At 34.2% G+C, this 13,065-nt stretch overlaps 1 protein-coding gene, 1 long non-coding RNA gene and 1 pseudogene across 3 annotated transcripts in view; 1 reads left to right on the top strand and 2 right to left on the bottom strand.

Moving 5' to 3' along the window:
* The window catches only part of Zmynd8 (Zinc finger MYND-type containing 8), a 33,025-nt gene that overhangs the window by 2,537 nt on the left and 17,423 nt on the right, over positions 1 to 13,065 (top strand). For both annotated transcript variants that reach the window (XM_075290071.1, XM_075290073.1), the window contains exons 2-3: positions 7,100 to 7,370; positions 7,449 to 9,026. In XM_075290071.1, coding sequence (XP_075146186.1) covers positions 7,548 to 9,026 — 1,479 coding nt within the window. In that variant the 5' untranslated portion in view covers positions 7,100 to 7,370; positions 7,449 to 7,547. The remainder of the gene's footprint in view (positions 1 to 7,099; positions 7,371 to 7,448; positions 9,027 to 13,065) is intronic.
* Positions 2,666 to 3,582, bottom strand: LOC142220757 (protein disulfide-isomerase A6 homolog; annotated as a pseudogene).
* On the bottom strand, positions 6,294 to 7,125 carry LOC142220759 (uncharacterized). Its single transcript, XR_012717914.1, has 2 exons — positions 6,919 to 7,125; positions 6,294 to 6,857 (listed from the first exon to the last, which is right to left on the bottom strand). It is a non-coding gene; the product is annotated as an uncharacterized LOC142220759 (long non-coding RNA).

Consider the following 13,065-nt stretch of genomic DNA (forward strand, 5'->3'; position numbering starts at 1 on the left):
TTTTTAATACAACTTTTGAATTGAAATTGCATTGAATTGGTGAGTTAAAAGCGAAAAACTTGAAAAACGTTTTGAGTAAGAGACGCAATGACCAAAGGATAGAAAGGAGAAAGCTACGCGATGTCCTTAACCCACTTGAGTTGCCTGCTTTGCTTTTCAAAGTTTCACAAATATTATAGGGTAAAAAAAGGCTGTCTTCAAATACCTGTTGGCCCACATTGCACCCCAACTTAAGTCATTTGGATTATCCCCACTAGTAAAATTAAGTGCTAAGGTTCTTTGCCGCAGATGACTACCAAAAAGTGCATAGGAAAAGGAAATCGAGACGTATCTATGGCCCAGTGTAGCCTGAAAAGTCATAAATATATTTGAAAAACACCTATGCGCGAAGTGGATATATTTCATCAAAACGGAAGAAGAAAAAAAATGAAATTTCGTTAGCTTTTTACGCCACGCGGAGCATTATTGCTCGTTTAAGGAACAGGCAGCTATATTAAAACAGGAAATGTAAAGCCCTCATTCTGTAAATATGAAAGAATTTTTAAAATATGTACAGATCTGTGAGGATTCTGTAGTTGGATGCATCCCATTCTGGTGCATGCCCCTTCCCCTTTTTGCTTTTAATTTGTGATTTTTGACTTGAAATTACAGAAAAATTGTGCGTTTTTGTTACAACTTCGTTGATTTTTTTTGGGGGAATTATTACTAAAAAAATTAATCGATTTCCCCTTTTTATTGTCATTTGTAATGCCATTTTTTCTCCAAGGGAAAAAATTCTATTTACGAAGTTGGTTTATAATAACCCAGCCAAAAAAGCGTCACCAAAACAGTAATGAAAATGTTCTTTTTGGATCCGGAAGTGGTGCAAAATTGACGCAGAAGCGATGAATTTAACATGGGCTTGTCATAGGACGGAAGTCCTCCATTTCAACAGCCGTTGCACTGAATTTGCATCGCTTCGTTAGGAGTGATCCGAATTCAATGTTTTAGATGTAAATTAAAAAAGTCTGTGATATTTTGTCAAATAAATAATTTTTATAATTTTTTATCATTTTTAATGGATTCTACCGCTTGTCTGAAACGTTTGACATCAAATATTTTCAAAAATTCTCAATTTTTTCAAATTGGATTTAGCATTTTTTTCGACAAAATTTTAATAATTTGTACCATTTTATGAATTCTTAAACTGTTTTTAACCAATTTGAAACAAACAAAGTTAAAATTACCCATTAAAAATATGAAAAAAGCATGTTATAAAAATTGAATGAAAAGAACTTCCTGGGTAGTTCTGGAAGTGCTTTTAAAGTTGTGCCTTTGGAAGAACTTCCAAATTTTTTTGCTGGGAAGGGAAATGGGAAAAGTGAAAAATTTTCCTGGGAGATTTTGTTTAGAATAGGGGAACAGGGATTGGGGAAAAGATTTCCAGGGAGTTTTTATTCAGAATTGATACGTTTATCGCCGGGTACTTTTACGAACCTGAATTCCTCGAAAAATCGTAAGATAATTTCATGTTTTAGGCTTTGGGCCAGGTTTTCTTTCCTTTTGACCATTTTAATCGCTGTACTCGGATATATCCAAAATAAAATTTCTTTGTGGCAACGCTGATGGTTCATAACCTTAAAAATTTTATATGCATATGCTGGAAAAAAATGGTTGCCAAGTCGAAAATAATTTTCATTAACCCTTTCGACCGTAAAGTTGCCTGTGTGCAACTTCGTGTGTATTGAGACTAATACTGCGTTCTCACCAAGCACTTTATAAGCATTTTAAAACGAGTCGTTTCCCCCATACAAAAAATCAAGTTCAAAACACAAGTTTTCCTCCAAAACACGTCGATTTTATAATGTAAAGGCCCCTTTGCGATCGTATTTATTTTTCCTTTTGCGATAGTATTTATTTGAGCAAACGGTGCGTATATTGGAATTTAGAGTAAATAGGAATTTGGAATTTCCATGGCAACCGTCAATTTGGAAAAACTAATGAGGAAAACGAGTCAGTGGGAACATAGCATAACTATAAAACTGTAACGGTAACGAAAGCTACAACACAACAAACACAAGGATGAGCATTGTTTTGTATTTTTTAATGTTCTTGAAAGCTTTTAACCCTTATATTATGTTGGGGTCATTTGATGACCCACGTCGCATTTTTCATCCGCGCATTTCTTACTGTTGGAATATAAATAAAAGTTCTTACTACTCAACGCATAATTTGTTGACATGTAGTGAATTCTTGCTGAGTAGTAAGAACTTTTAATTATATTCCAACATTAAGAAATGCGCTGATGAAAAATACCATATCATCATCAGATGACCCCAAACATAATATAAGGGTTAAATGCGATCTGCACACATTTTGTTTGTTGTTATACCAAAATTTGAAAAGAGTTAAATTTTTTAAAGAAAAACGTGACATATTACATGATACAATTATTTATAAGGTAGCCTTATTTCATCAGGTGACTTTGAACGGCTCATCAAAATGTCAAAAAATATTGTTGATATTTTTAATTATTATTTATGGTCGTATTTATTTATTGAAAAGTTGTGACAGAACAATCGGAACCGTAGGATCTGTAGTAAGGCACTGAATTTGCCCAAATGTGTTAACATCAAGCAATTATAATCCATAAATGCTTAAACTTCATATATATGGCTGACCAAGCTCATCCCCAGGCTTTCTGTTTGAATTTCTCACCCAAATCATGTAAAGTGGACGAGAATTTATTGCGGCGTTTTGCATCACAGCCAAGTATATGAGGTAAAACAGAGATAACGCACAATGGTTTTCCTTCACAGGCACCATCAAATGAGGATCCATCGATAATCTCTACCAATTCTGGGGCGGATACATTTGCCATGTGACAATGTCAGAGCATGTGCGTCCACCATCGTACTCTTGGGCATCGGATGAGCTCTTCTTGTAAGTGGGGAAGTATTTAATTGTGGGATAGCCTCACATCCATACACCACAGCCATACACCATATTCAGCAGCCTTGCTTTAATGTACCGTAGCATCTAAGGCACCCATTTTAACTTAATCCTTTAGTTCTGTAGCTGCTCTAACCCATTCAAGGGATACATTTTTGCAATAACCGCACCAAGGGGCCAAAAATTCGAACAACCAATCGTCTTCAGATCGCAAAACCAATTTATCAAAGTTATTGTCTGTCAATTTAATGAAGTCATCTTTGCCACTATCTCCACCAGAGGAGATACCACTGCTGCCACCTCCAAAAGCAGCTTAAACTTTTTTCTTAGCTTCGGCCCAAGCCGGCTTCGCAATAGCTTTTGCCGTACGTTGTCCATTGTAGTTCGTGGGCGAGCGTTTATTAGCACCAAATATCTTGATTGTAGGGAAACCACATACACCATATTGACCACCCAAATATTCGTTCTCATCAGCATCCACAGCTCCTACTTTGATGACGCCCTTCAAAGCTTTGGCCAATTTTTTGTATTCTGACAACGGCCACACCAGTTTGCATAGAATTCAACAACCCAAATGGCATCATCTTGAACCACAACCCGATCAAAATTGGAGGGAGTTAGTTCAATAAAAGCGTCACTGGGCGAATACATGCCCCAAACATTGGGCATCACTGGGTACAGAAATTCCAAAAATATTGCATGCAGTTGAATATTTTTCACTCATAATGTATTTCCATACCAATAAGGAACATTTCTCAGGAGTAACACAAAATCATTTTCCACCCTGGTGCAATGCTTAGCATGCCCGCGTTGCATACACAAGGTCGTGGGTTCGATTCCTGCCAAAACCAAAAAGTTTTTCCGCGGTGGATTATCCCACCTCAGTAATGCTGGTGACATTTCTGAGGGTTTCAAAGCTTCTCTAAGTGGTTTCACTGCAATGTGGAACGCCGTTCGGACTTGGCTATAAAAAGGAGGTCCTTTGTCATTGAGCTTAACATGGAATCCGGCAGCACTCAGTGATAAGAGAAGATGGGCTATATCGAAGATGGGCTATATCGGTCCAAGTTTTGATATAGTCCCCATAAAAATCGACTTCCTGATTTGGGGTCTTTGGCTTATAAAAACTGTAGTTTTTATCCAATTTGCCTGAAATTGAAAATCTAGAGGTGCTTGAGGACCATAAAAAGGTTTGTCGAAAATGGTCCGTATCGGTCCATGTTTTGGTATAGCCCCCATATTGACCGATCTCCCGATTTTGTTTCTTGGGCGTCTAGAAACTGTGTTTTCTATCCGATTTACCTGAAATTGAAAATCTAGAGGTATTTTAGGACCATAAAGTGGTGTGTCGAAAATGGTCCGTATCGGTCCTTGCTTTGGTATAGCCGCCATATAGACCGATCTCCCGATTTTTATTCCTGGGCTTCTATAAACTGTATTTATGACCCGATTTGCCTGAAATTGAAAATCTAGAGTGATTTTAGGACTATAAACTGGTGTGTCGAAAATGGGGTGTATAGGTCCATGTTTTGGTGTAGCTCCCATATAGACCGATCTCCCGATTTTACTTCTTGAGCGTCTAGAAACTATACTGTCTCATTTGCCTGAAATTGAAAATCTGGACGTATTATGGGACCACAAATAGGTGTGTCGCAAATGGGGTGTATCGGTCGATGTTTTGGTGTAGCCCCCATATAGACCGATCTCCCGACTTTACGTCTTGGGCTTCTAAAATCCATAGTTTTTATCCAATTTGCCTGAAATTGGAACTCGAGAGGTATTTTAGGACCATCAAAATGTGCCGAAAATGGTCCGTATCGGTCCATATTTGGGTATAGGCCCCATATAGACTGATCTCTCAACTATACTTCTTGGGCTTCTAGAATTCGTAGTTTTTACCGAATTTGTCTGAAATCGGAATTCTAGAGGTATTTGAGGACCATTAAGAGGTGTGTCGAAAATGATGAGTATTGGACCATGTTACCTACCGAATTTATTTCTAGGACTTTATTTTAATTTTTATTTCTAGGACCAAATATGGTGTGTGTCGAACCATGTTTTGGCTCGACACACACCGTAGACCGATCTCCCGATTTAACTCCTTCGGCTTCTAGAAACCGTAGTTTTTATCCGATTTGCTCGAAAATGTAAATATACTGGTATTGTAGACCCTCGCGTTTATTTTTACCGGTCCATTTGGTAAGGCATCGATATAGACCGATTTCTCTTCTTGAAAAAATATTTTCCTCCGGAATGAAATTTTAGACAAACGAAATTACCCTTTCGTATAAAGTATTTTTTTAAAAGAAAACTCTTCTTTCAATATATAGCAGGCGCACTGCCCATGAAAATGGCTTGCAACTGAAAGTACAATTTCCAGATTTTACTACTCGCAATAATTTAAATAATGACGGTAAAAATCTACAGATTTAAGATTTAAAATCAAGGCGTTATTTCATCATTTGCATGATATGCACGATTTCTCTAAAACTCAAATAAAAATGATTCTTCTTAATCCAGAATCTGATGTAGTCTTCATAGGTAGAATCTTTAAATTTATCTTTGGGAAGCGTACTGGATGAACTGATTTGCTGGGGAGAATATTTGTCATCAAACCCCCCGAAATTCTATATATTATCAATTAACCCGCTACGACACAGTTTTCAAAGGAAACTATTACATTTGATTCATGGTGGTGGGTATTTAAGATTCGGCCCGGCCGAACTTACTGCTGTATATACTTGTTGTTGCTATTTTTGTTCTAGAGAGGGTACCTCTAGAAGTTCGGCCGGGCCGAACTTACTGCTGTATATACTTGTTGTTGCTATTTTTGTTCTAGAGAGGGTACCTTATAAATAATTGTATCCTGACATATTCCTTATAGATGATTATTGGTTTTTAATATCCCCTAGGTTATTTTTTTTGTTGGTTTCAACCATATAAACACATCTTTTGAGGAAATTGGGTTACAAAATAATAAATTTGATATTTTATTAAACAGGAATGAATACTTTCCATTTTTCAGCAGACTTTTTTTGCAGATTTGTATTTCTTTTAGCCTCAAATCATAGTAAAACTATCGACTCATTGTATTTAATTGCGAAGGATTAAAAATATACCGGTTTGAACTTGGTAACACTTCGCACCAGTTACCTTGTACAACTGTGCGAAATTAGTAGTACATTTCTTATTGCTTCAAGATATTCATTATTTTAAAATTTCATAGTAAAACAATTTTACGTATATATCTTTAATTAGCAATCCTTTGCTAAATAATTATATAAATTCCAAATAAAAATAATTTATAGTTTAAAAAAATAAAAAAAATTATTATACATCAAATTATAAATCAAACATACCTATTATTATCGAAAATTAATTTTTATTATATTTTTTTAATAAATATATACATTTTGTACAAATCTTTAAAAGTCTCCACTCATTTACAAATTCATTTCCGACTCCCTCAATTATTGGTCTCTATGAGTGTATTGCATATTTGTATATGTCAAAATTTCTCCACATGCCTCATATGCCTTTGGTGGACCATAGAAGCGCGCGCTCAATTCTCTTTTTTCCCCCAATGAATATTTTGCCATGTGTTATTATTGTGGGTATGGGCATGGTGTTTAGGTGTTTGTTATGATTTTCTCCAACTACGGCAGCTGCTGTTGCTGTGTGTTGGCTCCCATATTTTGCGTATTTGTTTTTTTTTGTTTTGTTTGTATTCTTACTCTTTTTTTTTCATATATTTGGTGAGTTTGTTAGTTTGTCGTATGGTGTGCTCTTGTACAATGTTTTATTTAATTTCTTTTCGACTTTTCTGATTACTACGGTCACGATGAGAGACGGTCTGCTATATAGCCGACTAACTAAAAACAACGACTACCGACGACGAAGACGACAATGATGATGAAGATGGCGAGCTATGATGATAATTATATCAGAAACTAGTACAACAAAATCATCCATAAACATACAAAATACCTAAATACGTTGTGTTGTGGGACAAGTGACGGACTGACAAGAACGAGCATTTTGTTTTTAACGACAACGACGACGACAAACCTCTACAACGATTTTGTCTTAGTCGTTGTCGGTATTAAAAAATAAGAAATTTCAATAATCAATTCGTTATTTTGTTATATTTCTTTGTTTCTTTTTTTAGTTCTGAGCGAGGCAGGTTGCACTCAGCACGACTCAAACGCTCTAGAAAGAAAAACAAACACGAACATCAGCCAAGAACGAACATACAAATCAAATTGCGGGGTCGCCTTATTCCAAGTGAACTAAAATATATATGCACATTAAAGCAAAATTTTTATATTTTTTGTTGTGCGTAAAAAGGCCAAAACATTTTTGTGGGTTTTATTGTAAAACTGAAATCCCTTTTAGCAGAAAAGGCAATCGGTTGAACAACCCCATTGCTGTGGACTTATGTAAGGAAATTTATTATTTTTAGAAAACTTCCTAGTCATGCATTCTTTCCTTAATTTGTTCTTGTATTGGATTTTCAGATTGTCCCATAAATAGACCTAGTATATCCAGCGGATAGGCTGATGAATTATCAAATATTTTGGGTCTAATGCGGGCTTTTTAATGACAACAACTTAGCCATGGATGTTAATACTTTGGCCAGTAACGATTTTGAATCAATGGCCTCGGCTGTATATGAAGCTATAGAAGAGGATAGTCCATCCCAGAGAATACAATTTGCCCATTTAAATTCACAGAACATAGACCAGGAGAAGATATCACAATATAATGTCATTTCTGTGGGCAATGTTGATGAAATACAACCCAAAATCAAAGCAAACAATTCTGGGGCGATAGAATTTAACAATGGCAAAGATACTACATCATCATCATCAAATCTACATTTGGAAGATGAGATTTCTCAGGAGAGATTTCAACAACATCTAAATCCGAATTTTGAACGTGATAAACGTATAATGCCCCTTATGGTCCAAGAAGATAGTGGCCTAGTTAAAAAAATAAAAATATCCACTGCCAAGAAATTGGCACAAAGTTTTGCTCAAAGTATGAAAGCGGTTGCACCATTAGAGGAAAAATCGCCTATGCCACAGAGGAGTAGTACACCATTATCTAGAGAATTTTTGGCATTACAAAAAACCCAAAATGATTCTAAGGTTATAAAGAAATTCGTAACTGATGCCATGATGGAGAAGACACGCAAGGTGAAGGCATCCAAAGATCAAAGTAACACCAACAACAATCTATCAATATCTTCCGATGATCATTCCTATACATCTCGTCAGCGATCCAGTAACAGTACTATTAATAATAGCAACAACACTATCAATAATCCAGAAAATGATTATGAATTGGAAAGTTCGGGCCATATGAAGAAACGTCATCGCAAAAGTCGATTTGTACCTTTGAAAAATAATGAAGATGATACTAATCTCCAAAAGAGGCGTCATCGTCCTCGAAGTATGCATGACAGTGAGCAGAGCGATTTAAGCAATTCTTCCTTTTCTCATCAAATGTTGAAAAAATGGCCATCCGAAGAATTTGTGAGCAAAGCAAGTGACGGTGGTGGTGGTGATGGCGTTGGCAAGCGTACAAATATGCGCTCTGAAAATTCAGAATTTGTACAAAAACAAAAGGAATTTTTAAAACAAGTCATCAACTCTACGCAAGACACCCCTAGACGTCGAACACGTTCCAATTCTGTAAATTCCAATTCCAGTTTCACTGACACGTCACCTAGTGCTAACAGAGAACGTTCACGTAATAAACGTTTTGTGACCGACTTTGATCCAGAAGATGCAGATAAAAATATGATTCGCGATAATCGTACTCGTTCACGCTCTTATTCCGGGGGCGCTAATAGTGCTGTCTCAAGTAGCACAGATCATGCGAAACAATTGAGGAAAAGCAAATCCAAGGAGGGAATAATGTCGAAACGTCTAAGAACTGATGGGGTTGAAGATGATGATAAACGAAGTCTTGATTGTTCATCCACTAACCATGAAGATCGTGATGACTTTAATATGGCAAATACTGAAGCTAATTCATCATTAGATGATTTGGATATTCATATAAAGAAAATGCGTCATCCACCTCCCAAGGTAAGTGATATACAAAATATTGCATTGATTTGGGATTAGAATAGTCCCAATGTCTGTTTCGAATGTGGCCGATACTACACAAAAAAAAATATTTCTTGTCTTCAATCACGAAATTAATTGATCCAATTAATGTCTTCAATCAGAGAAATGATCGTATCAATTAAAAAAGTAATTGAAAGTCAATTAAAAAATTAATTGATATTATTAATTTGTGTGATTGATTTTTGTTTCAATTAAAAAAATTGTTGAATCCATTAAATTTTTAATCGAATATTTTTTAAAACTTAATAAGGACTTTAATTGGAAATGTTTTAGTGAAATTTTTTTCTATGTAGGCAGTATTGCCAGTATGGCTCTTGTCCCCAAATTATGATGTTTTCGTGTCCAAAAATCCCCAATTTAAACTTAAATTCCTCACAAAAGTCCCCAATATATTTTTGAGAAGTTTTTTTTTTTGAAAAAATGAATAAGGCTCTGGTGTAAAAAAACAGTAATAATTTAAAAATTAAAATGTTGTTAAATCCAGCAAGCTGTAATAAGATCAAGAACCACAACACCAAAAATTGAGAAAATTTTATAGATAGATTAAAAATTTGAGAATTTTTTCTATATAGAAATAAAATTTTGAGAAAATTTTCTATATAGAAATAAAATTTTGAGACAATTTTCTATATAGAAATAACATTTTGAGAAAATTTTTTATAGAAATAAAATTTAAAAAAAATTTTCTAAAGAAATAAAATTTTGAGAAAATCTCCTATACAAATTAAATTTTGTTAAAAAAGTTTAAAACGATTTCTCGAAAAATCCCCACAAAAATCCCCAAATTTCTGGAAATTCCCCATCAAATTCCCAAGTTCCCAGCTCAGAAATTCCGTCCCCATTCACGAAAAAATATCCCCATTTTGGGGGAAAATCTCCAATACTGGCTTAAATTCATTCCATTCGTTTTTCAGCTTATATATTAGCGATGATCTCGTACCTGCAACAATACTTCACCATTTCCAAATCTTATTTAATTTGATTAAAAAGTTAATTATATCAGTAAACTTTTTAATTGTTTGAGTTTTCAATTTCATTCGACTTTTTATTTGAAAAATATGTGTCTTTTTCATAGCTAGATAATGTACGAAACCATAAATCGAATTCAAACATATCGAGCAGAACATCGAGTTTGTTTTCAAAAATAGTATGTCTGTCACACTATTGACACTCAAATTATTACGTAGTAGTCACCATTTAATTCGTCAAAAGAGCTCAGGCGTAACGAATTCGCCGAAATCCATGCCATCATATAAAAGTTTTTTTTTCTGATTGAATCACGAAATTAATTGATCCAATTAATTTTTCTAATTGAAATGTCTTCTTCAATCGCGAAAATGATAGTAGCAATCACAGTTTTAATTGTGTATAAAAAAATACTTGATTAAAAAATGCATTGCTTTCATGAGCAAATTCTTCAAAATAATTTTTTAATTGATTCAATTAAAAATTGGAAATATTTTGTGGATATTTATACCCTTCACCACTACTGTGGTACAGGGTATAATAAATTTGTACATCGTCTTAGATTAAAATCTAAAAAATAAAATAACTAAATTACAAATTAAATTAAAAAAGTACAGCTCGCAGTTTAAGTCCAATCGTCCTTAAATTTGGCACAGAGTTTTACTTTGACTCAAAGACAATCGATATAGCTGCCATATATATTTATCACCGATCTGGTTGTAATTGACGTATATATCGAATTTTTTGGGGCTCTCGTAAAATATGCAACATATCAGCCAAATCGGTTCAGATTTAGATATAGCCCCCATATATACCTTTCGTCCGATTGGCACTTATATGGCCTCAAGAGCCAGAGTTTTGCCCTGATTTGCTTTAAATTTTGCACAAGGATTACGTTTAATAGAATCGTTAATTGATTTCAATTGTGTGTTGAAATCGGTTCTCCGGGTTATAGCCCCAATATTGAGTGGCTATTGTGCGGGCATAATCGATTGATGCTAGGAGGCTTTAATGTCCACCATGAACTTTGGCATTCTCTACTGGGTAATGACCAGAGAGTCATAGTTTTGGCAGAGCAAATTGACGACTCCACATGTTGCACGGTGAACTATGGGTGATTCTAGCAGTTCGCCTGATATATCTTTAGGTCTGATAAATGACATAATTTCTGACGCTAATGCTAAAGCATCTGGGAATGTTGCGAGTTGAGTAACTGACCAGGCTCCTCATTTTCTCCTTGGAATCACTCATTCTGGAAGAGTGTATAAAAAGAGGATCCAGGTTGTCTAAATTTAACATTTAGTCTTATTTAAAATTAATAAATTTTTGAATTAAACGTAATATGAATTATTGTGAATTATAAAAATGTATCTTTGAAATCCTAAAAATTATCAAAATTACCAAATACTTTGGTGTTATTGTGAATTATAATTTAAAAATATTGTATGTATGTAAGTTTCGTGGTACACACAAAAAATTTTTTTTGATTTCAATCACGAAAATCGCTGATTCAATCATTTTTTAAATTGAAATGTCTTCAATCACGAAAATGATAGAATCAATCACCCATTTTGATTGAAAACCAACACGATTTTCAATTAAAAATTTAATTGACTTTTGTCACGGAATCAATTAATTGTGTGATTGAATCAATTAAAAACGTGATTGATTTTTAACATAAAATTCAATCACAGTTTTAATTGAATCAATTAAAATTTTAATTAATTTCGCGACAAAAATCAATCAACTATTTGATTCATTCAATTAAATATTGGCTATAAATTTCAATCAAAAAATTTATATATTGCGACCCCAAAATCGTATTTAATTTTATTTGAAATAAAAGAAAATATGTGTTTCTTATAAAACATATTTAATATTTTATTATTTTTTGAATTATGCAAAATCGAATTCAAACATATCGAGCAGAACATCGAGTTTGTTTTCAAAAATAGTATGTCTGTCACACTATTGACACTCAAATTATTACGTAGTAGTCACCATTTAATTCGTCAAAAGAGCTCAGGCGTAACGAATTCGCCGAAATCCATGCCATCATATAAAAGTTTTTTTTTCTGATTGAATCACGAAATTAATTGATCCAATTAATTTTTCTAATTGAAATGTCTTCTTCAATCGCGAAAATGATAGTAGCAATCACAGTTTTAATTGTGTATAAAAAAATACTTGATTAAAAAATGCATTGCTTTCATGAGCAAATTCTTCAAAATAATTTTTTAATTGATTCAATTAAAAATTGGAAATATTTTGTGGATATTTATACCCTTCACCACTACTGTGGTACAGGGTATAATAAATTTGTACATCGTCTTAGATTAAAATCTAAAAAATAAAATAACTAAATTACAAATTAAATTAAAAAAAGTACAGCTCGCAGTTTAAGTCCAATCGTCCTTAAATTTGGCACAGAGTTTTACTTTGACTCAAAGACAATCGATATAGCTGCCATATATATTTATCACCGATCTGGTTGTAATTGACGTATATATCGAATTTTTTGGGGCTCTCGTAAAATATGCAACATATCAGCCAAATCGGTTCAGATTTAGATATAGCCCCCATATATACCTTTCGTCCGATTGGCACTTATATGGCCTCAAGAGCCAGAGTTTTGCCCTGATTTGCTTTAAATTTTGCACAAGGATTACGTTTAATAGAATCGTTAATTGATTTCAATTGTGTGTTGAAATCGGTTCTCCGGGTTATAGCCCCAATATTGAGTGGCTATTGTGCGGGCATAATCGATTGATGCTAGGAGGCTTTAATGTCCACCATGAACTTTGGCATTCTCTACTGGGTAATGACCAGAGAGTCATAGTTTTGGCAGAGCAAATTGACGACTCCACATGTTGCACGGTGAACTATGGGTGATTCTAGCAGTTCGCCTGATATATCTTTAGGTCTGATAAATGACATAATTTCTGACGCTAATGCTAAAGCATCTGGGAATGTTGCGAGTTGAGTAACTGACCAGGCTCCTCATTTTCTCCTTGGAATCACTCATTCTGGA

Source organism: Haematobia irritans, chromosome 1, assembly GCF_050003625.1.
Source record: "Haematobia irritans isolate KBUSLIRL chromosome 1, ASM5000362v1, whole genome shotgun sequence".
Classification (NCBI taxonomy): domain Eukaryota; kingdom Metazoa; phylum Arthropoda; class Insecta; order Diptera; family Muscidae; genus Haematobia; species Haematobia irritans.